The 27,870-nt window shown below is 38.7% G+C and overlaps 1 protein-coding gene across 1 annotated transcript; it reads right to left on the bottom strand.

Annotated features, from left to right (window-relative positions):
• Positions 1–11,157: 11,157 nt before the first annotated feature.
• Positions 11,158–22,058, bottom strand: LOC125306964 (transient receptor potential cation channel subfamily M member 1; the record flags this gene model as incomplete). Its single annotated transcript, XM_048262618.1, has 5 exons — positions 21,928–22,058; positions 18,345–18,489; positions 17,322–17,521; positions 17,050–17,182; positions 11,158–12,283 (listed from the first exon to the last, which is right to left on the bottom strand). Coding segments are annotated over exons 1-5 (1,695 nt in total), but the record flags the coding sequence as incomplete, so codon positions are not given.
• Positions 22,059–27,870: the final 5,812 nt, after the last annotated feature.

The following is a 27,870-nucleotide window of genomic DNA, read 5'->3' as shown; positions in this document are numbered from 1 at the left end:
ATGAGCCTGAAATTAGCTATGACTACAGGGACAAGTAGAAAGGATAATAGAGTTAACCATATGAATTAAAATTATTTTATGTAAGAAAGAACAGTAGGCTATATGACAGCAGTAGGCTACATGATCAACCTATATGCCTTGTTTGCTCAGAAGTGGGTGTAGTAAAGGAGCAAATCACCAAACAACATGATATAATAAAAACTATAGGATAGTAAGAGCTGAAATGTTGCCTTATTCATCCAATTTCCACCACCACTAAAAAAGTGGGCCGGTCTTGGGCCTGAAACTCCCGGGCTGAAAAGTGGCCCCACTCCGGCCTTGACTATCTGGCTCTTGATAACCTGTGGAAAGGGACCTGATGAAAACCTTACTGTTTGGAAACGGACCATATGACCAAAGTATTGTTAAAACACACTACAGAAGTTGAGGTATAACGTTTGTGCTGTCAACATAGCTACAGAGTATGTTTACTTGGCCTAGGCTACTCATTTCTGCATTATTCTGGCCTTTAAATTAAAGCTTCCCAATTGTAGGCTACATCCTAAAGTAGGCCTACATCGTAATCTGTAGAAAAAATGTGGATAACAGACCTAGCAAGCTGTGCGATATAGTGTAGTTGTTTATCAAGATGCTTAATATCAGAATGGTCCATCCTTAAGACTCAGTTTATAATTATCAACAGCAACAACACACCCTTTGCCTACAAAGTGTTCTAAACAGTGTACTTTAAACTGTTTGGCTATCAACGATCCTTAAACAGAAATTAATAAACAAAAAATGTTGCTTTGTTTGCAGTGAAATACTATAGGCTAGTATATTTAACTACCATTGCAGATTTATGGTGCAACAACCTCACTTAAATATCTAAGTTGTATTGAACAATTGTACACATTCCATGTTTTCGGTATAACTCTAACTTGTTTGCTTTTGTCTTTTAGGGACCAGACCAGTGTGGTGATGACCGTGTATTACATTACGTGTGTGCCTGTCTGTGTGCACATCCTGCCAACCATACATCGCTGACATTAACACTAACATTAATTCCTAAAAACATGTGACCATATATCAACATATCTGCACATACCTTTGAACTATAGACGTAGATCTGAGATCTACACTGAGACATTCTGAGTATTATATTGTTGCAGGAGGACTATGCCGACAACTATATGAAGCATGCATACATTTGAATCATACCTGTGCTGTGACATCTGTGAAACTTAGCTGTGCTGTTAGACCTCTGTTTTTAGACCTGAGCTGTGCTGTGTGAAAATTAAGATTCTAACCTAAGTTCTGTCTAAAACTGATCATCTGAAGGGCTGAATCTTGTTCTTCAGTCTATATCACCATCAAAAGTGACCTATTTATTACAATTAACTGAGACCTCTAGCTCTTGCTGCCATTTCAGAATTACCACTGATAAATAGATCTGTCTTAGTATAATATGATTGGCATTATCAAGTTCTGTATATATATATATATATATATATATATATTTATATATATACACACACAACTGTGTTTTTTACTTCAAGCTTACATTGGTTGTTACGTGTTCATTAGTGTATTCTGGGTATCATTTTGCTGTATTAAAACAAAGAATGTTGATCAATATTGAATTAACAATTTATTTTTACTGACTGTCATATACTCTACGCTAACATCTAATCAAGTAAGTGTTTTTCAAGAATACTGGACATGTCTATGTAATCTGAATAATCATACTGTAAGTAATTTAATGTTATACACAGCAGCTTTTTTGCATTTACATGCAATGGTAATTCCCTGGAATTGCATTTTCTAGTTACCATTACTCTCTATTAGTATAAGTTGCCATTTAACAAGATGACAACTGTCCATGTAGATGTTATGGTGTAGGCATACCAACAACAGTGTGGAAATGTGATGTTACTGGTCAAATGGTCACCGTTATCATCATGACATTATTACTCAGTACCGCTGCTCCCACCACGCGCATCACAGAGGACAGAGGGGGCGCTCAAATTTAGCCAATAAATAGTAGATTTACAATAAATAGTAGCGTGACACTACTGTAAGGCATCCCATGTGATCATGGGCTTACCAGGATCAGTGCTTAAGTGCTTCATATTGATCTTAACGTGATTCTTATGGATGAATTCATGGCTGTAGCAAAATATGGCAGTTCGATTGACATTATGTTTGAAAGAAAAACATGAGTTTGTTTAATTTCACGTTTTGTAGTTTAGTAACTGTGGCTCGTTCACTTTTCAAACCGTATACCTTACGTGATTCAATTAGATAAATGAAATGCGCAGTTGGGATGATTTGAACACAATCATTTATGTTTCGTTCAAAACTTTTATGTAATTGTAACATAATATGGTTTGATAAATTGACAGCCTTAGCTTTTCCTTTTAACAGTGTTCTGTTGCAAACACTAGACATTGATTTACAAAAACACTATACACATTTCTCTGCTTTTGTCAACAATAAAAATTGAAGGAAATGTAGCACTGAGGGGAAGAGGCAAAATCTAGAGGAAGATGACTAGTGTAAGATAACTGTAGACCTGGAGGGACATAAGAACAAAGACAAAGACATTTATGAATCAGATGTGATTTGAGCAACATTTACAAACATACAGTATGTATGGTGAATTTCTTGGTTTGACCTTTGCCTGTTTTCGTCTTCACAAATGTTTTACATTCACTGCAGTATATTATCGATTTAGAAATGATGTAATGCTCTGATGTCCAGTGCAAAATATTTGGAAATGGATAGATGTATGGAGTGAACTCACAATGTGGAGAGAAAAAAAGTCATGGGTCATGCTTGGTCAGTATTGTGGTACAGTATATGTGACCATCTCTAGTATTTCTCTTTTAAATTTGTGTAATTTGTGTGGCATCCAGTTCAACAGAGTGTGTCTCTTGGAGCATTACAATATCTGCCTCCGTTTATTTTGCACAATAAAATAAAGCTTTCCTCTTCACAGCAACACACATATGTCTTACATTTAAAGACAAAACAGATATTGACACATTCCATAGCAATGAAAGACTACAGTTAACACTTTACCTGAACTTTGGACATTTATAAAAACACCTAAAAGGGAGAGATGGACAATGACTATTATTCATCAAGACCATGTGAAAAATAAATAAACTTAAATAATTAAATAAACTGCAAAAATGCTCAATCTCATAAGACCTTTAGTCTGAAAATCCTGAATCCCCAACAAGAAAATAAAAACAACAAAAAGAACAATCATAATTAAAAATATAGCTGCAAGCAGCAATGAGGGGGCCAAGCAGTCAGTTCAGCAGTCCAGAAGTCCAGATTTGCCATGCAACTCAATGCCGTGGCATCAGGCATATAGCATTAAGCAGTCACAACAAGTTCCATGTCAAACAACCCAAGATTGGCTGAGTTACAAGGTCAAGTTTCACATCAAAACATAACTGATTTTGTGTGGCTGAACCAGGGCTGAGTGTTGCCGCCCCTCACCCAGCCAACCCACCGCCCATCATCGCCCCTGCCCGTCCCACCCGCCCCCCACCCTTGCACGCACGCATTAGAATTAACTGGATGGAACTCGCTGTCAACAGTTTCACATCAAAAATAAAAGATCGATTGAGATATGATCATGCTTGCTGTGATTTCAATGCCCCAATAGAGGTCAAAGGTCACCAAATTATTTGTGCATCATCAGGATGAACCAGACGGTTCTATGGGCTGCCATTGACCTCCATTGCAGAATAATACAGCAACTACAGGCCAAAATACATTTTTGCCAATTCCAGAGCCCCCTAGAGGTCAAAGGTCACCAAATTTCTTGAGCGTCCTCCTGGTGGGTCCTGAGGACCATGTACTAAGTTTGGTTTTGATACATGAAAGCGTTGCTGAGATATGAGCTCACTTCCTGTTTGGCGGCTTCGCCGCATATTTCGATTGGTTGTTACGGGCGAACGGTTTTAGTTCCGAAGACAAAAATCGATAACTTTTGTGCGGATTGGTCTGAAGATCATATGTATTAAGTTTCGTTAAAATCGGACAAACTATGTGAGGCGTTTCGATGGGCTGTTACAAATTTCGATTGGCTGTTACAGGCGAACGCTTCTGTCAATCGTTCCAGAAAATTAAACACTGATAAGGCAAGGTCTGAGGATGGTCTGAGCCAATTTTGGTGAAAATCAGATAAAATTTGTGACCAGTGAAAACTTTTTCGTGTTTTTGATTAAATTCAATATGGCGGCCGAATCAATTATGTTGACATCACAAGTTGGCCTGGGTCAGCCTAAGGACATCCAAAAGTACTACCAGACACCACTAGTATGTTTTAATTCCAAACACATCAACAGCTACAGGCCAAAATGCATTTTCGCTAATTACAGCGCCCCCTAGAGGTCAAAGGTCACCAGATTTTTTGAGTGCTCTACAGATGGGGATATAAGTCCATGTACTAAGTTTGGTTATGACAGATGAAAGGGTTGCTGAGATATGAGCTCACTTCCTGTTTGGCGGCTTCGCCGCATATTTCGATTGGTTGTTACGGGCGAACGGTTTTAGTTCCGAAGACAAAAATCGATAACTTTTGTGCGGATTGGTCTGAAGATCATATGTATTAAGTTTCGTTAAAATCGGACAAACTATGTGAGGCGTGAAACTTTAGTTTCACTTTCGATAAAATCCAATATGGCGGAAAATCCATCATGGCGGAAAATGACGTCATAGGGTGCGTTGAACTCGGCTTGGTCCAAGGATTACAACGATACCACATTTTTGACAATCGGCCATACGGGTCAAAAGTTACGTGCGTGAACGCACATCCAACTTTGGCCTGTTGGTGGCGCTAGAGTGCTTGAGTTGCCATCATGAAACTTGGTGACATTAATCATGGTACTGTCCCTAATAAGTGTGCCAAATTTCACAACTTTTTACCAGACGGTTCTATGGGCTGCCATTGACTTCCATGGCGGAAGAAAGTATAATAATAAGAAATCATAGAATCACAATGGGTGCCTTCGCAGCTTCGCTGCTTGGCCCCCAATAAAATAGTTTGCTCTGAGAGTATTACCTACTGTATATATACAGCCTACTCAGTTCTTAAATATCCTTTTGGAGAAAATATCTAACTCAAAATAGGAGTATAAATCTGGGTGCGTATTACACCATAAAGTACAGCCAAATTGACTCCTTTTTGGGATTGGAAAGATTTCTGTGAAGGGGAAAAAGATTATTAAAACCTTTATCATCAACTCATGTAGGCAAGTCCTTGACCCGCTATATTTGCTTACAGGCCTTAAGGGGTGCGTGTAACCAGCTTCATGTTTCTGGAAGTCTACATCTCTGAGGACCTCTCTTGGACCCTCAACACCTCTACCCTGATCAAGAAGGCTCACCAGCGTCTCTTCTTCCTGAAGAGACTAAAGAAGGTCCACCTGTCTCCTCAGATCCTGGTGAACTTCTACCACTGCACCATCGAAAGCATCCGCACCAACTGTGTCACAGTATGGTATGGCAACTGCTCTGCCTCAGACCGGAAAGCACTGCAGAATGTTCACCTCACTCCCCTCCGGGAGGCGTTACAGGTCTCTACGCAATCTCAACAAAAGTGTAAGATGTGCATTTTGCAAAATGGCTATGAGGTTAATACAAGGGGACAGGTATTCATGGGAATATACATGGGAATGCATTTTTTTTCTTCATTCTTCTTTATGATTAAAGCACAATCTGATTCTGATTCATTGGGCTATTGATTTTCATCTTTATGAAGCCAATTTGATCGTAAACTAACTTACAGTATAAGCAAATTGTTCACCTACTGTAGCATAGCTATACAGCATAGATGTCATCTATGCTATATAGCTATGCTAGGTGAACGATTCGCCTATTAATGAGTCGCTACCAAAAAAACAGTCGCTTATAATGAGTCGCTACCAAAAAAACATTCGCTTATAATGAGTCGCTACCAAAAAACCAGCCATGCAACTTCAAGAACGGTTGCCCGACAAATCTCACGAGAATCGTTTACAATTACCTTGTTAGTAGATATAACTCTTTGGGAATATTTTTGCCTGTTGTTAAATTCTTCACCTCCACAACAAAAGCATTTTCATTGTATACAGGGACAGGGATAAGTCACGAGAAGTTTGCTATTTACAACAGCAGAGTAAAATATAAGTATATAATAATAATAATAATAATAATAATAATCTTTATTTAAATAGCACTTTTCAAAACAGTTACAAAGTGCTGTACAATATCAACATAAATAAAAAAAAATGCAAATAAGACATAATAATATAACAATCAAATAATATATACTAATTCAATTAGAACTTAACATAAATTTGAAAAAGGAAAATAAACTTACACTGAAATAAAACTTACTGAAATAAAACTTGACACTGAAATAAAACTTAGGATACTGAAATAAAACTTGACACTGAAATAAAACTTAACACTGAAATAAAACTTAATAAACTTAACACAAAATGAAGTATATTACTTAAACAAAACTAAGGAAGGCTTGCTTGTAAAGATGAGTTTTAAGGAGGGATTTAAAAGAGCACACTGACTTGGCTGACCTGATTTCATCAGGCAGGTCATTCCAGAGCCTAGGTGCCCTGACACTAAATGCTCTCTCCCCTTTAGTTTTGAGATTGACCTTAGGAATAGTTAGGAAACCACTACCAGATGATCTTAAAGTACGCACAGGTGTATAAGGTACTAAGAGATCAGGTATGTAGTTGGGAGACAGGCCATGTAGAGCTTTAAAAGTAATCAGAAGAATCTTAAAATCAATTCTAAAGCTTACTGGGAGCCAGTGCAGTGAGGCTAAAACAGGAGTAATGTGATTACAGTAATTTGTCTTAGTAAGAAGCCGGGCAGCTGAATTCTGAACAGTTTGAAGTCTCTTTATAGATTTTTGGTTCAGACAAGAAAAAAAGACTATTGCAGTAATCCAGGCGTGAAGAAATAAATGCATGTAATGGTCTCAGTGTCTTTAAAAGTTAAGATGGAACTAATCTTGGAAATATTTCTGAGGTGATAGAAACAAGACTGTATGAGCTTTGTGATGTGACGTTCAAAGCTTAAATTACTGTCAAACCAGACACCAAGATTCTTTGCAACAGGTTTTACACAGTCTAAAAATTGAAAGGGACCTAAGGATGGTATCATTTGTTTCACTATGTGCTGGGATCCAATGATGAGGACTTCTGTTTTTTCGCAGAATTCAACTGGAGGAAATTGTTTGACATCCAGTTTTTTTATGTCACAAAGACATTCATTTAAGGAATTCAGCATACTAGGATCAGAGGAACTAATGGGCAGGTACAGCTGTGTATCGTCATATTGTGACTCTAGCAGGCTATAGTCTCCAAAAATACTTAAATCGGCATAGTGTACCTTTAATACACGGGTGCAATTAATACATACATGTATACAATACATATATAGAAATATACAGTGTTATTTCAGTTAGCCTATTAGCTGGTTTGATGCTCATTGAGCTTAATGCAAATCAAACCAGCTAATAGGCTAACTGAAATAACACCATGCCAATCTGTAGGTATGGTGAAGGGTATGTGATGATGTGGGGCTATTTTAATTCCAAAGGCCTAGGGAACTTTATCAGGATGCATAGTATCCTGGATCCATGAAATACATAACTAGCCTTTAAAAATAAAGATCTGCCTGCCTCTATGGGAATTTAAATAAGGGTAGTCATGACCCCTGTATTTGTATTTTTTTTATTTATTTATGATAGATTATTTATTCACAAAGAAAATTGGTGTCCTTAAAGGTTAGATGTCTTCATTTTTTTACTTAAGGCATTAAGATCAATTTCCAAGAGATGGGTGCAAAAACTTGTTGTCCAAGAGATGGGTGCAAAAACTTGTCTCACTGTATATATTTTAATTTGCATAAAACTCTGTCCTGTGGTTTATACACACAATGTTGCTACTACACGGAAAATTATAACAAAACTGTGTCTGTACATGGTCATAGCTCTGTCAATAAGAAACAAGCAATAGAGCTTAGACCAAGCCATAAACATTGATTTACATAGTCAGGGGGTCTGTTTTAACCCTATTTTTGTGAAATTGTATATTTAACTATAATTAACACCATGAATTTCGCCTAAATCACTGGCTATGTTGAATAAAGTTCACAAAACAGTTATTTTCTTATTTTCAACAGTATGATTGTATGTCAGTATTATGATTGTATGTCAAACATTTAGAGATAAGATCAATAATAAGATCAATTTCCTCATCAAAATCTACAACTTGTCTAAACCCTATTTGTACTCACCTTCTTAAGACTGGTCTCCCCTTCCTGGATAATGTTTTGCTCTAGATTATAAATAATTCTATCAGGGCATGTACCGCAGTCGTTTAAGACATCTGTTATTAAGCCCTCCCTCAAAAAACCTAGCCTTGTATCGATACTGGTCCTCCTGGACCTCAGCGATGCCTTTGACACCATAGACCATGACATACTACATAGGCTTGAAAATTTGATAGGCATCAAAGACTCAGCACTCGCTTGGTTTAGATCATACCTTCCTAACCGTCAACAATTTGTACAGGTCCATAATAAACCATCTACCCAGATTATGGTAAAAGTGCCTCAAGGCTCAGTACTGGGGCCCCTGTTGTTTAGCAGATGATACATAACTATACCTCTCCATAAAACCTGATGAATTAACCCCAAACTTGACACATGTACAAGAGATATAAAGATATGGATGACGAATAATTTGCTGCTTTTGAACTCAGATAAAACAGAAGTCATGGTTTTAGGTTCTAAAAAGATGAGGGATATCCTATCCACATCACAGGCTACATATAGTGATCTTCCACTGACCTCATCCACAAGTGTTAAAAACCTGGGAGTTATAATTGACCAGGACCTAGCACTAAGTAATCACATAAAACAGATCACCAAAACTTAATTTTACCATTTAAGGAACATTTCAAAGATAAGGAAGTCCTTATCCTTACCAGATGCCGAGAAATTATTGTTTTGTCATCTCAAGGATAGACTATTGCAATGCTATTGCAGTGCTATTATGCTGGCTGTAATAATACCTGTCTAAAGAGCTTACAGCTTATTCAAAATGCAGCTGGTCCCACACACAAAAAATATGAACATATTTCCCCCATCCTAGCATCTTTACACTGGCTACCTGTTAAAAGTCATTGACTTCAAAATATTACTTATAGTTCTTGGTTGGTTGCCTGCATTGAAAGAGGACACCTCATGAAGACGCTCTCTTGTCTGCTTCTGACAGAAGAAGCACTTATCTATGCTGGCAGCAGCTGCTGCTGAACAAGTGTACAAAGTCCCTCTAGATGGACTTGATGCAGTTGCGGGTGTTGCTGCAGGTTCAGAAGATGGTCCTGCCTGCTTCACATGATTTCTAGTAGCGAATATTAGCATGCTGCAGATGCTCACTGTTACAGGTGGATTTGTAGCAGTTCCTGTGCCAAACTGCTTTGTTCTGTTGTAAAATAACTGCATTGTAACAATGTAATCGTTGGCTGATCTGTGATCACCATCTCCATACTCTCTCATGGACAAAAACAAGAAATTTGGCATATGTCTCTAGTGATGGGTCATTCACCAGTCCACACATATCTGCCACTGGATACATAGCCCAAAATCTGTTTCTTTTAGAATATGTGTACCATCACCTGACTAACAGAAAGACACCCCTCAGAATATAACCTAACTAGACTGTGCCACCATGAACTATGAAAATGTGCTTCCTCAAATGAAGAAGGCTAGAAGGTCACTAATATCACCAACCATGAAGAACAGAGCACTATGTGCTTATTCGATATTCTAAATTCTATCCCTGCCAGCTATCATCAGCCAACTGTCACTGGTACTGTAGTAAGGGATGGATTACTGCACAGGCCTACCAAGCCCAGGGGCCCAAGGAGTCAGGGGGCCCAAGCCATTGCATGAAATCATTACCTCAATAATCATATCAACACATAGGCTATGAATCTGATTGAACTAAAGTATTGACCATCCCCAAAATGCACCAGAATACAGGAAATCACATCAAATCAATTTAAAAAAATGTCCCCCACAACAATTAGTGGGGGGCCCTTAATACATCTGGGCCCAGGGGCCTGAAAGTTCATAATCCGTCCATGCTGGTATCTCTCTTTCTCTTTCTCTCTCTCACACACACCTGTCTGTTTGTCTATCTGATCCTTTACCCTTTCTTTTCTTCACACTTACATAGGCTACGGAAGGCCTTACAGACTTCAGCTGGTGCTATGTATAAGTCTATTAAATTTGATTTAACAGAGATTTCTGCACTTTGTGCTCTGAGTGGGTGTAGACAATAACTGACAGAGCAGGCTAGGCCTACACTCAAGCACACTAATAGGCATGAATTGATAGTATTGATATTGAAGTATTATTTTTTTAAGCAGACAATTTCGAGAATTTTAGGCACAATTTCTTGTTAAAGAGATCAATCATCAGCCTAAAAATGTTTTATAATGTTGTATTGTTTATGTGGCCCACTTTTGCACACTACCTTGTAGAATATCTTTGCTTTTTGGCACCAAACCCTATGCTATAATACCAGCAATGTGAGGTTTATGGACAAAACAACAAATTTGACCTTTTCTGAATTTGACCTTTGATTTGGGTCCTTCAAAACCTTCAAAAAAAATGGAGACATGTTTTTTTTTACTCTTAAGAACCCATAGAACAAAGATATAATACTCTCCAAAAATTAACATGCGAATCCCACAAGCCCCCAAATTAGACACATAGGCCCCCCTACTAATGGTGCCTTAAAAGCAGGAAAGAAAAGGGAAGAAAGAAATATGGTGAATGGAAATGGAAATATGGCCTGGTGAGCTCAAATATCCCACATAAAATTTGTTATAGCACCAACATAATAAACAAATCACATCTTGTTTTCTTGTGGAATGGTATGAAATTATCAACTTATTCCAAAAACCAGACTATAGTGGCTTCTACTGCAAGTAACACAAGGCAAACACACTAGGATCTGTGATAATGAAAGTAAATCAACATGGTAGCTGGCTGAACAGAGGTGAAGAAATAAAATCTGTTATTTTTGAAAAAACACAATTATTTTTTCAACAAACTCTCTCTGTCAGTTTCCTCTCTCTTCTTTTTTCGACTGTCAGACTGCTGCTTGGGCCATCCATCACAGGCTACAGGGAGGTTATGCTCACTACTGGCTGATCGGCAGGACCGGTCAACACTGTCACAAGAGTTCCTCATTTTCCAGAGATTAGCATTCAAGCTTTTAGAACGTAAAGGTTGATAAAAGGTTGACTTCTCTGAAAAAACCAAACCTTTCATGTCAAGTTCTATTTTCTTCTCAGTTTTATTTTGTCTGTCTTTGTCTGTAAAGGCCTTCTCTATTTCTCCATTACCTCCCTTTATATGAAATGTATGTGCTGTCACATTCTGAGTTGTATTGACCACATTGGCTTGAGATGTTAAATTGCTTGGAAGTTTTCTGCATTCAAACACAGAAGGCCTAGAGATGGATTTGTTAGTTGTGGCCAGTGGCTGGCTAAACCATTTCTTAACATATCTGTCATCATTTCCCCAGGCTTGTAATTCTGTCTCACTATTGCAGATGTGTCCGATGATGGGTCTTGTCAGTTGTTGGAAAGAAAAGTGCTGCAAAGCTCTGGTGTGTTCAAGAGGGTATGATAAGGCTGCTTCTAGTTTTTGCTTCACAACAACAGGACTATCACTTTCCTGTTGTGCTTTGGGTGGTGTAGGCAAAAGTGTGGCAAGTGGTTTGTGTGGCAAGTTTGGTTTTGTGGCTAGTTTTGGACTGGAGTGCAACCCACATGGTGTGATGTCTGAGCAAGACATTTTGTTCTTTCTCTCCTCTTCATTAGCTGAAACCAAATCCAGTGTCTGCCCCAACTCTTTCACTAGAAATTCTTCTAAACTCTTTGTTTCTGATCCCATTTTCTCTTCAGTTCTTTTCTGATCTTCTGCCTCTGGATGGTGCTGATGCACACTGTAGCCATCACAACTGTGAATGCTGCCATGTCGCCATAATGATGCAGGATCGCAGATAGAGGACTTTCTAGAGTGAGTTTGAAGGAAGTCAATGTGATCCAAACCTGCCAGCTTTTGTATAGCATTCATCATACGACCAGCAAACTCCTCCAGCTGAGCTAGTCGTAGATCTACTGTTTGAAGGCATGCTTTCATGGAGTGCTCTCGCTCATTCACCTCCTCCAAACGTACAGACATATTCTCTACCCTAGAAAACCAAACAAATGAACACAAATTCAAATAAATATAAAAAAAAATGTGCTCACACAATGTACGTTGCATATGTACAGTTGGTTACATGAGTAGAAATACGGTTGGTTACGTCTAGGTGGGCTTCATAAGAGGATGGAGAGATGAGCAAAAGTTACATAGTCATCCACCTCAGCCTGAGTGCACCTCAGTTGATTTTATTTACAACAAAAAGGAGTTAGAGAAGTGAAATGTTTTTAAATGCATGCTTGTTGCCGCCCCTCGAGTTGGGCCATTACATTGCTCTTTGCCAGACCCTTAATCTTTCTAGATTATCAGGGTCTGGATTTTCCAGGCTAATAATAAACAATAATGTAAATGCAATCAATTGCCTAATGAAAATAAACAATGTAAATAAACAAATACTATAATATAATACACAAACCATATCTCATACGAAACGCTTAATTAACTAAGTGCATGCTTAACAGATATGCCTTTAAACCCCTCTTGAAAGACCTAAAACTATCACAGGAACAGAGAGCGTTGGGTAACGCATTCCACCAAACAAGGAACCACTGAGGAAAAGAGTCTTGAATTTGACCTAGCATTTATGGCTGGTCGACACAACAGACACTCATCAGAAGACCAGTGGGCAGTTTGGGATGTACAGCTTGATCATAGAATTGAAATAGTAGGGAGCATATCCAGTAAGTGTCCTATAGGCCAATGTGAGAGATTTAAATGTAATTCTAGCCACTATAGGGAGCCAATGGAGAGTAACTAGGAGAGGAGTTACATGTGTCCTCTTTGGTTGATTGAAGACCAGTCGTGCTGTACAATCTTACTACACAAGCAGGTGGGCCAGCTAACAGTAGGCTACATTACATTTAGTCTAGTTTGGAGATAACCATGGCCTGTACAAGACGTTTGGAAGTGTGGAATATTGTGTCATATAAGATCTGATCTTCCTAATGTTGTGAAAGACAAACCAACATGATTTTGCAGTTATACATATTATACAAGACAAAGGCAAACCACATTAAAGGAATTATCCAGAGTAAAATGCACTTTAGATCAATTTACGGATGATTGGGAGTACATATGTTGAGTTGACATCCAAATCATGTCATTCGGATGTGTTTTGAGAAAGTTCCATGTTACCGTTTTTAGTCAAAACTCGTTAGCCTGGAAGTGACGCGGGCATATCATTTCGCCGCTACAAAACGCAATTTTTTATACCTCTTCTACAGTTCCAAACAACATTACACTTACGTGGTAGTGAGTAGAGGGTCCCTAAAGCCAAACTGAAGTATCCTGAGGTCTTTATGTGGTCGGATAGAGAGTCCATGGAGACTCCATAGAAATGCATGGGGTTAGTTTGTAACGCCGATATGGCAGTTGTTTACACATATTCCGCCCCTTCCGCGGCTAAAAGACGACATGTGAATACCTTGCGCCAATCATGTGGTATGTTGTGAATACATTGTGCCAATCATGTGTTGTGATCTTGCCGTGATCTCAGAAAAAATAGAATAAAATAAAATAAAATAGAAGCAGCTTTTTTGCAATATGGTAATCTGTTAATGAATGACTGTATTTTTACAATGCCATAAAAGTGCAAAAGATAAACTGTGGTAGGCTACCAATAATGAAAGAAAAGTGCCATAGCCTCAATAACTTTCAATAACTGCATTAACAATACACATCAAACTGTACACTGGCAGATGTTGACATGTCAAAAAAAAAAAAAAAAAGGCGTTTGATCAGCATTGGCCATCTGATCCAATGGGTGTGAGCGAGTTTTCCTTAAGTTGATCACATAGACTACTGCTGAAAAGACAGTATGCTAGGCCTAGCTTCTCCTCGAAGTCTGAGGAAAAGCACTGGATAAGACTTCTGCAACGCAATGACAGTGCATTAACACATCATTAGGACTAGTTTTGAAGTCGGTGGGTGTGTTTAGCTCTTTAGCGATCTCCAAAGTAAGATAAGAACAAGCCTTGCTTCGAGCTTTGCCCCAGGTTGCGCTGAGTGTACAATATAGCCCAGAGACTGTTTTTTTTTGTGTTAATATTAATTTAATAAGCAACGTATTGGTCCTTTTGTTTGGTAGGAAATATCATATAATTTAATAATGTTGTTTATTAAATTAATATTTGCAAGATAAACAGTGTGCAGGAGTTTCTAAGTTCCCATTTTAAACTCAGAAAACTATACAAAGCACCTGTAGACTGCATATCTGAAACAGTATACCTTTTTTGTGTGTTAAAGTCATGAATGCCTTTCCATCGCACCTGAGTTAATCAATACACATATCACAATGTAAAGTGTGTGTTAGTGTGCATTATGTAGCCGATTACAGTGTGTATAATGTATTATCTATTTCAGTTTCAGTGAACACCATAAATGCAATCATTTTGACCTGTCGCTAAGCCCCGCCCCCCATTGTTACAGTGTGAAAACTCGGACAAACAAACCAGACTTGATTAGAAATACATTGTGGACAATGGCAGCTGACAGTATATGAAAGCAGGCTTTGAGGACGTTTTGGTCGAAAAAGGATTTACTTTCCTCCAGAAGCTATCAAAAGGGACTTAATTATGCTATGGAGGGGTGTATTCAAAACTTTAGAATACATACAAGGTGACAAGCAGTTGAGTAGCCGTGCAAATCACTGTGCAAAAACCACTGACGTTAATGCTAGCTATCGATAGCTAGCTAGTGGAAGATTGATACTAAGATATGTTAGGTTACGTTAATGTTTGATGTAGTAAGAATATAGTAGTTGGTTAATGAGCATTTTCATCTTGGGATTTAACAGGGAACCTGTGCCCACGTTGTTGGCTTAGTACCCTACATTACGTCGAGCTGTTGCATTCGCGAGAGACGTCCTGTAGGCTAGCCTATTGTTGATGAAAATATACCCCGTTTACTAGCCTCTCGGGGTACCGGCTACCAGTATTACACGTCCCCCTGCAAAACGTTTGACCGTGGTTATCCGTCGGGGTTTTTTGATTGAATAAACTACATAAATAACCATTAATTTGTCATTTTATGCCTCCTCCCTGTTGTTTCCTATGGAGTTGTCCGAGCTGATGTCCGAGTCCAGTTGAGGCTGGACTCATTGGCTCATCAGCGTTCTAAGGGTGGCGCTTAGCGACAGGTCAATTGACCGATCCCAAGCCCCTCCTCCCATTGTCAGTCCCATAGTTACTGTTGCTAAGTCGGACAAGTTTGCAGGAAAGTGTGCGAGAACGCGTGTTCAACATGGGGACGCAGCACCCCCATTTAGCCGAGTTCAACAGTGTATGCTGGATTTCTGGGCGTCAAGTAATCTTGATATATTCAAAAAACAGAGGCCAGAAAGGCCTTCAGTATGCAGATGGACACATTCACAATGTCTGCTGTTATCAACGAGGTGGAACACCACAAATTGAGGACAAACAAATCCGGTGTCGTGGATCTTAATGGGATGCATGTTAACTGGGGATAAACAATTAGCACGTTATCACGAGCAGGTAGTTTACCTTATTTGCTGCAGATGTGACTGATTCAATAAACAGGTCTGTGCAAAAATATGGTGTTGACGTGTCCATAACAAAATCTAACCATATTTCGAGGATTAATAGAAGACTGGACCAAGTGCTGCAGATCCAAGTTCCCACGCAACTTGGGAGAGTGACTAGCCAAGCAGCTCATGTTGGGGAGGTGGAGAGATAGCTTCTCTTCGGTAGGCCCGATAGCCTACTTATTATTTTGAATGGCTGCTTTAGAAGGAAGAGTTCAAATAAACATGATACAAGTGTATTGAAAAGAAACCACTCCGAAGTTCAAACCCATGCCTATCACGTTTGACATATCTGCAGTTTGCAGGCGTGATTTGTCTTGCACTAGACTTGCCCGCTTATGCTATAATTAATTTAAACGTGGGCAGTGTAGTAGCCTAGGTCTAATATGGGCGATTTCGAGACTGCATAGTTTTGAATCTGCACATGATTCGATCTTTAGAAGACATTGGCTATCTCTCGTTCAGCCATCAATAATGCATCGCAGTATAGGCTATTATTGGCGCTTTGTTGAAAAAAAGGATCATTAGCTTATTTCTGTGAACAGTCTTCTATCCCAAGTTAAACATGGCAAGGTAGCAAAGCTGAAAGTATTCTTGTTGTGTGTAAGGCGATACGCGATTGAAGGTGTATTCTTTTTTGCCGTCTTCCAATCGTATGAATATGCGAGTTCAGTTCCTGCAAGGTAGGTGCAATTTTTTATTGAGGCTTATGTTGTCGTTTCATCAGTGGAAACCAGATTTAGTTATGTTTTTGTGTGTAGCCTAGTTATGAACACAAATAAATGGAACATTTTCGTACACACTCAGATTTCTTTACTGAAAAGTAGTAGCCTATCCTTATGCAAAGTTAGGCCTATGTGTGTTAACGTTTCACACGGTCAGGATATCGGATGTCACTTCTACAAGTATCCCAGGCTTATCTTTGAACCTTTTTGAGCTCTTTAGTTATTTAGTTACTTAAGCTACTCGCAAAAGAAGCATTATAGCATTCGTGATAACTGGCGTGTTGTCATACCGAATGGCCACTAGAAAATTCAAAATTGACCGAGGTTGACCGAGGTCCTCCGAAGTCCTCATTGTGACATAGCAAAAGGGGGCGGGGCTTGGGATCGGTCAATTCTAATCAGGAGTTTAGCTTTCTGTATAACTGCACTGGGGAAGCGGTGAGGGCAGAACAGTATTGTTTTACAATCAGACTCAGAACATGAGCTCACCTCTCAGATGTGATGCGGATGCGCTCGTTGTTGGAGGACTGCTCCTTATCCTCTTTCTCTCTGAAGTGTTCCTCCACACACTGCTCCTCAAACTCATACAGATTCTTCAACTCTTCAGGGCTAAGGATGAGTTCTACAAAGAGACATACAGAGCGCATAATTATACAATGGCTATTAAGATCTGTTAATATTATATGAATAGTTAAAAGATGTTCTGCACTGAGCATAATCTAGAATAAAGATGGTGCACTGGTGACATTGGAGTAGCTCACTTAGTCCTTGGTCATGCTCGTCCAATTCCCCCTCTTTCTTGTGGCCGCAGCAGCAGATGTGTTTAAGTACAATAAACATATGACTAAATATGATCAGGGGTGGTGGCAGGACTGGCCGGTCATGGAATGTCATGATAAGTTGGTATCTCTGGAACTTCCACACTTGATTGGAGATTGATTTCACCTGTGTGAATGTGTTGCTGCAAGAAGGATTGTTTTGCCATAAAATCTTAGTTGATTATGCTCATGAATGGTATATGGGAAAAAGGTAAACATGACCCCACAACATTCTGATTCCCACTAGTGTTGCCTGTGTACTACTGCCTGTTGACATGTTGGGCATTATTTTTACAAACAAATGGAGTTTATGCAGCCGACATATCATTTTCTGCCGATGCTAGCCGATGACAGAACCAAATTTGCAAGAATAAAGCTATTTAAAAATGTTCTACAAAATTATAACACTTATGTCAGAACAGAGACAGCAACTTGACATTAGAAAAAAAAAACTTGCAACATAAAAAACACACTGAAAAGAAAAGAACGAACAAAGAAAAGAAAAGCACTTGAAACACAAAAAAACCACCAAAATATAAAACAAACATTGAAACATGTTTTCGGTATCCAAATTGAATTTCACTAAAACGTTTAATAGTTATTGTTCTATACATTCTATTAATAATCCTAATAACATTATACCTAAAATAAGTGAATTATTAAACCTGATAGCCGATTTCTTAGGTATCAGTGATTTGCGAGCCTCAAAATGTCAAAGAGCCCAACAAAATATATTAATTTGTCATACATACTAAGCATTTGAATGTGAACTTTACCTTAAAGATTTCTGTCACCATGAGAGCCGAATGAATCAACATACCCACTATACAGTGAAATTCAATATATAAAGAACCCTTTTTAAATGTATGTGTTTTCACTGCAAAGTTAGGATGTCAAGGCTTATGTAGTGTGTACTATATGTGAAATGCTCGCAATGCAGTCATGAACATTGAGAATGTATCTTACTTGAATACTGCAATGAGTAGGTTGACTAATAGAATATTAGCCACCAGCAGGTAACAAGCCATGATGGCAGGAGTAAGCCAGGCTCCAGGAATGCAGGGAGGAAGTTTCTTACCATCTTCATCAAACAAATTCTCTCCACAAGGTGCTGAGAAACACATAAAGTTGCTGTAACAACAGGCTTATATGTCCACATTGAAAAAGTCTCTAAAATCCATTTTCATGTTCATTGTTATATATTGTAAATATTCTATATTCAAAATTGAAACCGGTTCCAAATTTCTAAGAACCGTGGATTTCTTAAGACACATGCATTTCATTTCGGATCGGATTTGCTAAGCAATGTTTCAGTCATACTCCTCATAAAAGTCAATTGCAGTGAGCTTTTAACAGGCCAGCGGTGTTTTTTAGTCAGGACCTGCTGTGGTGATGAAGGCTGTTGCTGAAATGTTGGTTGTGAAATGATGAAGTTTTAAAAACTAAATGTACTGCAAAGCAGTACAAAATATGACCGCCACTCAGTCCTGCACATTCTCTCCGCAAAAATAAATCACGCTTGTCAATTTGTCTCCATCTGTGTACAGTATGTGTGTGTGTGTGTGTGTGTCTGCTTGCCTGCATGTGTGTGTGTGTTTTATGTTTGTATGTGTGTTGGTGTGTGTGTGTGTGTGTGTGTGTGTGTGTGTATGTTCGCCTGCATGTCTACTGTGTGTGCATGCCTTTATGTGTGTGTGTGTGTGTGTGTGTGTGTGTGTGTGTGTGTGTGCATGAGTGCGTGGGTGTGAGTACCTGTGTGTGTGTGTGTGTGTGTGTGTGTGTGTGTGCGTGTGGTTCGGTATTTAATTTACTTTTAATTATATTGTATAAGCTTCATGTAGTTCAGTGATCCCCACTATTTTTTTCACAAGAGCCACATTGGCAGTGCAAAATTAAAAGGAGAGCCACTTTTACGACAACATACTAAGTCCCCTTTGCAAATGTGCATTTCTACATATAAATTGGATATCCCACAAAAAAGATATAACACAGCCAATACATTTTCATTTAAGACCAGATTTACTTTAATACTGGGATGAGTGGAAGCTGGCATGCATGTCCTTGACTTTCTTCATGCTGTATTTTTATTAGTACATGTATTAGTAGCAGGTTTGACAATACCCCCTATAGGAAGCACCATTAAGGCTTAATAACTTCCTTTCACCTTCATTACTGTATTTGGGTGAAGGGGGAAGTATAATTCAGATGTTTGCGTTATTGTAGTGCAGTATTGTATGTTTATGAAAAAATGTATTGACTGTGACCACATACAGTGGTCGCTTTCCGTGATTCATGCAGCTGCGTGAAATGTATTACAACTTATCGCCACAAGGTGGCAGTTTAAGTCCGCTGTAGCATTTGTAAACAGGGCAGCGGATTGCATTCAAAGGCGTTGCTGTGGCAGTGAGATACTATAAGCAGAACTAAACTTAAGATCACCTCATTGAAGTCAAACAGTAGACTAGGCTAAATCAGAGCCTAATTTTGTTTTTATAAAGCTGGGGCCAGAGATGATGGCCTTTGGCGAACAGTTTAGGCCTACTCAAAATGAGTAAAACCAAATTTGGCGAAATCTCGCCAAAGCTACCATGCGAGCCACCAATTATAGCTTGACGAGCCGCATGTGGCTTGCGAGCCGCGCAATGAGTAACACTGTTAATTATTTTCACTATTGACTGACAAGGGGTTACATTAGAAAACATAGCCTGAAAAAGCAACACTTACAGTGGGTACTACTTTGAATTGTCCGGCTTCACACGTATTTATATTTCCCCAGTGAAGCTGCAATGACCCAAACAACCACCAGGTGGCACTTGTGAGCAGGGTTAGGAACGTCGGCTTTTGCCGCTTTGAGTTTATACGCGCCAGTATGCTACAGTATGGACCATATGGGGCGTGCCATGACGAAATGAGTCTTATGTCGCGGAAATCCATTTCGAGATATAGCGATTTGAATGCAGCGAGAGTCGAAAATGACAAAATTATGCATTTTCTAATTTCACAACTAACACATTCCTTTACCTCTTATCTATCACTCATAGATGTATCTTACTGTAAAACGACCTAGAAATCTGAAGGCCAAATGTGTAGGCTGCACATTGAAGTTTGGATAAAAAGGTGACGTTTAAGCATTAGGCTATTTTTGTCCTTGTCGTCTTCAGAAGTTGATCGAACATTATAAGCCCTTTTCACACAAAGATCACGCAAAATTTGATGTCTTTTTGCCACATCGTGTGTCTGAAAACGAGGTGAAAATTTGCCGGCCTGCAGATCTATTCACATGTTGCTTCGTATAGCACATGTTTTTTTTGTTTTTTTTGCGGACTGGCTAGGTCCAGCCCACGGCCCGGCACCGGTCCGTGGATTGCCAATCACACTGCTGTTACAATGCCACTGAATGAAGTCTGCTGCCCTGCTAGAGCAGACTTAAGCTGCCACCTTGTGGCGAAAAAAAGTACAGTAAAGTAATACATTTCACACAGCTGCGTGAATCACGGGAAACACGAATGATGTGGCCACTTCTAAATGGGACACACTGTACCCCAAATAATGTTCGAATGACTGAATAAAAATCCTAAGGATATTTATCCTGCTGCTTGCACCTTGTGACAATACATCTTTAACTGTGCTTTATATGCGCCTATAGCTATAGACCAGGTTTTTCTTGGTCAGTAGCAAAATGATTTTTAGAGGGTGTAAGACAGTGATTTTTGGATCAAGCGCCAGACCACACCTTATGTCGTTAATTGCCACACCCCTGGGAGCAAGGTGATTGTCAACTGGTATGCTTTTTCATTAACATGCGTGAAGGAAAATCAGTTAGCAATCCTAGTATAATTAAAATGTTTGAGAGAATGCCAAGAGTGGGAAAAGCTGTCATCACCAGCAAAAGATTAGCCTAACATCTAAAATATATTTTACTTGTCTACACTTGTCTACACAAAATCATAATACATAATCCTATGTGTGTTATTTCATGAATTCTGACCTTCAGTTTTGCTCTACAGATGTAAAAAACAAAACAAAACAAAAAGAAACCCTTTAAATGAGTAGATGTGATCAAACTTATAAAGCCATGTGAGTTGGTCCAGTGTTGATCCAGTTATAAAACAATTTTAGAATGGCTGACTAAAGCATTTTTTCTTCAATAAACAAAATTTTGTCAGCCATCTCTGGAAAACTGCTTATCTATTAAAATCTAACCAAGTGTTTGATCTTATCAAGATCAAAAATCTAGTTGGTATTGTTTTCTATATAAAGAGAAGTACGTAGCACTTCCTCTTAAAATCATTTGACTTAATTTAAAACTGCCAGTGTGTTAAGCCAATTTATCCTAAAAACAAGCACATTTGGCTGCCAGTGAATTGAGCAAAGTCTTAATAAGACTCCTTAAAATAAGTCAAAGTCTTCTTGAATTAAGTCAAAATGATCTTTCAAGAGAGTGCTAGGTAAGTCTCTTCATACTAAAACAATGCCAAATAGATTTTTTGATCATCAGCCTTGTCACTGCTAATCACAAATATGTGAGGAGGAACAGATGTTTACTTACGATTTATCTCCATTGCATAGACTATCAGTTCATGGATCCATTGTAAAACAGAAAGACACAACAGAAAACAATTAGTTGTTTGTCTGTGCATTTCTGTGATTGTGCAGACTCCAGTACAAATCTGTTCATATGATAACTGGTGACACTTCTTTATGTATTGTATTGTATGGAATGTAAGCACATTTTGAAGAACAAAGTAAAAATACAGCACATACGGACAACAACTGTAGCACAATGAAAAACAGTGGTCTGCATACCTCCCAACATTTAGGTTTCAAAATCAAAATAAAGATTTGTTTTTCCCCAGATTGGAGGATTGATGGTTGAGGGTAGGGGTTAATAATTTTCCATTAACCAGATACATGCTTGTTTGCAAGATAGTAACCCATTTTACAGCCAACTGTTTTCTCTGCCTATAACTGTTTCAAAATAAAAGTCCTCACTACAATAATTCCCTATTAAATAATTTAACTACTTAAATTATTCAACTGTTTCAGCCATTCAAACTGTCAGTTGTCATCAACTATGACTCCCACCAACTGTTTCCTCTGCCCACAACTGTTTCAAAATAAAAGTCCTGCCTACAATAATTCCCTATTAAATAATTTAACAATCTAAACTATCCAACTATTTAACTGTTCAGCCATTCCAACTGTCAGTTGTTATCAACTATGACTCGCGCCAACTGTTTCCTCTGCCCACAACTGTTTCCAAATAAAAGTTTGTTTTGCATTTTCATGCACTGGTAATTCCTCGGAATTACATTTTCTAGTTTGACATTGTTATTTGTATATGTTGTAACTATACAAATCACAGCATGTAAACAGGAAAATGTTGGAGATCTTTTCTCACTTATTGGAGATCTAAGCTAATTGGAGCCGGCCACTTTGAGCTACAGTGCTGAGCTAGCGGTGAGTGCGTCAGACCGAGTTACTGCACACACAGAGACGAGAAGGGAATGTTTTGACTTATTCACCATACCTCCCAGAGTTAGGTAAGTTATTGCCCCAAAATGTTGACGTGTTCCTTTAAGGCATAAAAGTAGGCCCAGTTAAGAAATTGCATGTTTTAATGTGGTTTCGTAATGTTTGTGGCATTAGAAAAAGAAACTGGAGTAAAAAGTATCAATATACAATTTTTATGTATGAAAGTTATTTAGGCCTACCTATGTCACACATGGAACATTATTAACTGTTACAATTACATATTGTAGCGTTGGGAGGGAATCCTGAGTTCTGAGGCCGTGTGGGCAATATTACGACAAGAACAAACTGTGATAACAGAAGGTTGGAGCTTTTATTTTGATATAATTCACTGTTTAGAGTAACTCAGAAAGGGTCAGAAAAATACTCAGCCAAACTTTTATAGCTCCGTCTCAGCAAGAGTTGTCATTCATTAAAGTCCTCCAGATAAATCCAAAACTCAGAAGTCCAAAGTCTAGTGATGTGCCCAATGAAGCGAGGCTTCGGAGCTTGTGTCGAGCAGAAAGGGGCGTGCCAGATGAAGCCCCGGTTCGAGGCTTGTGTCGTTTCCATAAAAATCATATTACTGATGACAAACGAGGCCTTGGTTTATGAGTGTGATGTCTGAAGCTTCATTTGGGACACACACCCACGTGACTGCTTCGGAATCTGATTCAAAGGCTTTGAATTGCGCGAACCAGGGCACCCGTTCTAGTGTCTAGGAATGTGTTGTATTGCAAGAGTCAGGTGAAATTTGTGTTTCTATAGGGTAGCCCTGTTTTATATAGGATGCTTTCTCTATTTGTGAATTTACGTTTTTTTCTTTTCAGAAAATGTCCATAATCCATAATGTCTTGCACATAGAAATAAAGAAGAAATCGCCTAGGCCTAGCCTAAAGCTTTGCCATTTAGAACAATGACATTAAAACGTGTCTGTCTTGCAATCTTGTCTCAACTTCAATAATGTTCAAAGCAATGCAGGATAATAATTTCTATGTAACAATGATAACTGACATAATATTTTCCTTTATTGAAAGTTTGATTCATGAATCGTCAAAACATGTCGGGCAATAGGGTATGGTTTAATTAGGCACCTGGTCACTTCCTTTTCACTCTCGTCCATAGCGTGTTGAGGTTGACAATCCTCCGTCCTGCTTCAGAAGCAAAGTAGTGTCTACTGCGGTCGTTATGTGGATGGGAGACCGATTGACTGGAATAACACATAATTTCACGCCTCCACCGAAACACCAATCTTCACGTGATAACGAGTGACGGATTATGTTGCCTAATCGTATTTTATTGTATTGAATAGAGACAAACAGAAATGCAAATGTCTTTACGACGGAGTATTAGGGCCACACATGAAGAAAAAAAATATTTTTGCCATGGCGAGATTAAACTTGACATGTTGACTTTAAAGTCAACATTAACTCATTGAGTGCCGAAAACGTAATATTACGTTTTTCCTTCCCATGCGTTGAGTGCCAAAAACGTAATATTAGGCTACATTTTTAGCTTTTTTAAAAAAAAGTACGAAACTAGACACTCTAACACACCTTATATGTGATTTTGGGAACTCTGTGATGAATGGAATTGAAATATATGACGATCGAAAACTCATGAAAATTTTATCATAACTCGGTTGCCGCTTTGGGTCGAATCAGTGACGCATGCACGGCAGCTCAAAACCAGGCCATTTTCGTGGGACTATCACTAGGTGGCAGTCTCGCCAGGTCTTGCTGATCGCTTCCCGGAAAGTTTACAGGCAACACTTCATATTTCATGAAAGACGTTATATCTCCATTTCTAGAAAAAAACAGCGATTTTGATGAAAACTAGCCACTGTTTAGCTTGGGATTTATCAGGAACAGAGGCGTGTAGAAATACACGGTTTGCACCCACTGAGAGCTTAAAGTCTCACCTTTTAAACGAGCCATTGTATGTGTTCATAGCTATAACACAGAATATGCTATGGCTGTACAAAAATCATCAACAATGGTCTAGATTGCTGGCACTCTAGGACAAAGCTTCCGAAAACAGCTTATGCAAACCACCAGATGTCGCTGTGTTTTCCTTGTCTTCCATGTTTCGAAGCTTCGGCACATTACTCGGCACATTAGGGAAATGTGCCGAGCAGCGCTCGAGGCTTCATTTACCCATCACTACCAAAGTCAAAAATTCAAGTTCCAGCTTTCCAGTCCACAAACTTAACTTTCTTTGAACAGAGTTCCCAAGGCTTCCTCTGTCTGCTCCTTTGTCTTCAACCAAGCACACCTTTTGTAGGTCTCCCTTCTGCCTAGATGATTAATCCCAAACACCTGCACTCCTCCCACTGCATTGTGGGAGATGTAGTAGTTTCTACGAAGGCGGCCATCTTGGGACTTCCATGAACTCCTTCTACGGGAATGTACCATCCCTCCACGACATGTCCCCTCGGGATGCCACAATATCTACGTATACATTCATTTTAGGGTGGAACCCAAAACCCAAAATATTGTTTCTGTTCGGAACGAACAGATTTGGGAAAAACTGGTTTGAAGCCTCGTATCTCTGTATTCCATCAATACAGGTGACCTGCTGGAATTGCGTACCTCTTGAAACATCAGCTGCTACAGCATAAATATAAAACATATTGATACATATATTGATTTAGATTACCTCCATTTAGATGTAATTTACTGTACTTACAGGACATACTCTACATATAATTATAACATGTAATTGTAATGTAAATCAGTGTTATAAATCAGCATAAATGAAGAGTCACATGAAAACTATTGGATTCATTTCCATGGACATAAATTTAGGCTGAAAGGTTCGGAATTTATACAGATCATCTGCCATAAGTCAGGAAACAGAGTCTTACTATGAACTCTAGTCTTACGGTCTATGGAATCTGCAAACACTTCCCCATAGATCATCCAGTAGGGCATGTAGAAGATGTTCCGGGCCAAACGCCAAGTTGGTTCCTCATCAGGGTGAAGGATGGCTTGCCTTGCCACACCAAAACTCATCAGCACCACCAGCATGATGACCACAAAGTATAGCATGTCTATCATCTGCATTCAAACATGAGGGGAATGCATTTACACACACACACACAAGACAATTGTCTTAATCTATTTCTTAGTCTTCTCAAAAGAACATGAGTATATTAAAAGATCATATAATGAGAAACTGTAGATCATACACTCACCATCTTGCCAATCATCATGACATAAGGTCCAAGATATTTGTTGACACCAAAGATGTCAAGTACACGTATGTACCAGAAGATGATGTCCACACAGTAGATCACACGGCCATACCCCATATAGGGTTCATTCTGTAGTCGGAGCAACAAGCCAAGCAGAAATACTGAAATGGCTACAAGGTCCGTGATGTTCCAATATTCTTCAAGCCACACATTTATCTTCTGCTTTAGTTTACCAGGCTCTGACATGAGAATCTAACAAAAAACAAACACAATCGTTGAGCACAGTTATTATGGAGTTTGTAGTTCCACTCATATTTCTGAGAATGAAATAAGATTTAATATAAATAATAATGAAAATCAAATACACTTCAAAACCCCAAAAGTATGTCATGCAGCAGTCATTTTAATTTGGAACTTATAAATATAGTGGTGTGAAAAAGTGTTTGACCCCTTCATGATTTCTTTTTTTTTTGCATGTTTGTCACACTTAAACGTTTCAGACCATGAAACAAATTATTTATTTTAATTATTACACGGCTCTTCACAAGGCAAGTAGAACGCTCCATTGGCTTGAATGGGATTTCCCAAAGTTCTACGGTGAAATATTTTCATGTAATTACCGCTGCATGGGTTTTGTGCTTCTGATATGTCTTGCATATCACTACGCAAGGACTGGAACTTCATTCAAAAGTGAAAGCAGACGGTTGATCAGCTGTGTTCTAAAGAATGTTTCATTCAAGTTCAGCGTGTGTTGTTGCGAACTATTTGTTTCTCAGCGAATGCCACGATGAACGGTAACAAATAGGCTAGGCTATGTAGGCTAAAGTCATGTCGTGGGGAGTTTATTATTTCGTTTTGGCAAGTAGCCGGGTAATAAGCGGGATAATGTATAGAACGCTGCGCGTCGGGGTCCGATTCGCCCTGTCGGGACTTATTTTCCCAATAATGACCGGCGTTCTATACATTATCCCTTACATATTAGTCAAGATAACAAGATAACAAAAGTAAACACAAAATGCCGTTTTTAAATTAAAGTTGTTATTATTAAGGGAAAACAAAATCCAAACCTACATGGCCCTGTGTGAAACAGTGATCGCCCCCTAAACCTAATAACTGGTTGGGCCACCCTTAGCAGCAACAACTGCAATCAAACATTTGCGTTGTTTTTCTTCAGCTATTCAGAGGTGAACTTGCTGCTGTGTTTTGGATCATCGTCCTGCTGCACAACCCAATTTCACTTTAGCTGGAGGTCAAAAACAGATGACCAGACATCCAGATGAGACGAAAGTCTAGGCGCTCACCCTTATGACGTTAGGTGTGCCAATACGACCCAGGAAAAAAAATGTGGTCGCATGTGCAGTTTTGACCATGTCAGCCAGAGATACCTGTGATTATTCCACTGCTTGGTTGATTTCCCCATTGCCCTGCGTAATTTAGAACGTATATTAACCGTATGTTATTTGCACACCTATGAAGTAGATCCAATTTGTTGGCCGAATCACACTTGTATATTAATTCGCCAAACTCATTGTTACGTTTAAATGAACTGTCACATTGCATCCAAGCTGTAAAATACAGATGTTCAGAACATAGTAACATTGTAGCATATGACGGACGTGGATTTTACACTGTAAACCCGGATTTCATATAAAATCAGATAGTTGATTGAACTTTATGTTTTCAGTTTTAAAGCATCACTAACAAACACAAGTACATTCGACTAATTTGAGTTACAATGCACATTTTATAGTATTGCAATAAAACAAACGGTTTATGCATATTGTT

The sequence above is a fragment of the Alosa alosa genome, chromosome 14 (genome assembly GCF_017589495.1).
Source record: "Alosa alosa isolate M-15738 ecotype Scorff River chromosome 14, AALO_Geno_1.1, whole genome shotgun sequence".
In the NCBI taxonomy this organism is placed as follows: Eukaryota; Metazoa; Chordata; class Actinopteri; order Clupeiformes; family Clupeidae; genus Alosa; species Alosa alosa.
This window is presented reverse-complemented; position numbering and strand designations above follow the sequence as displayed.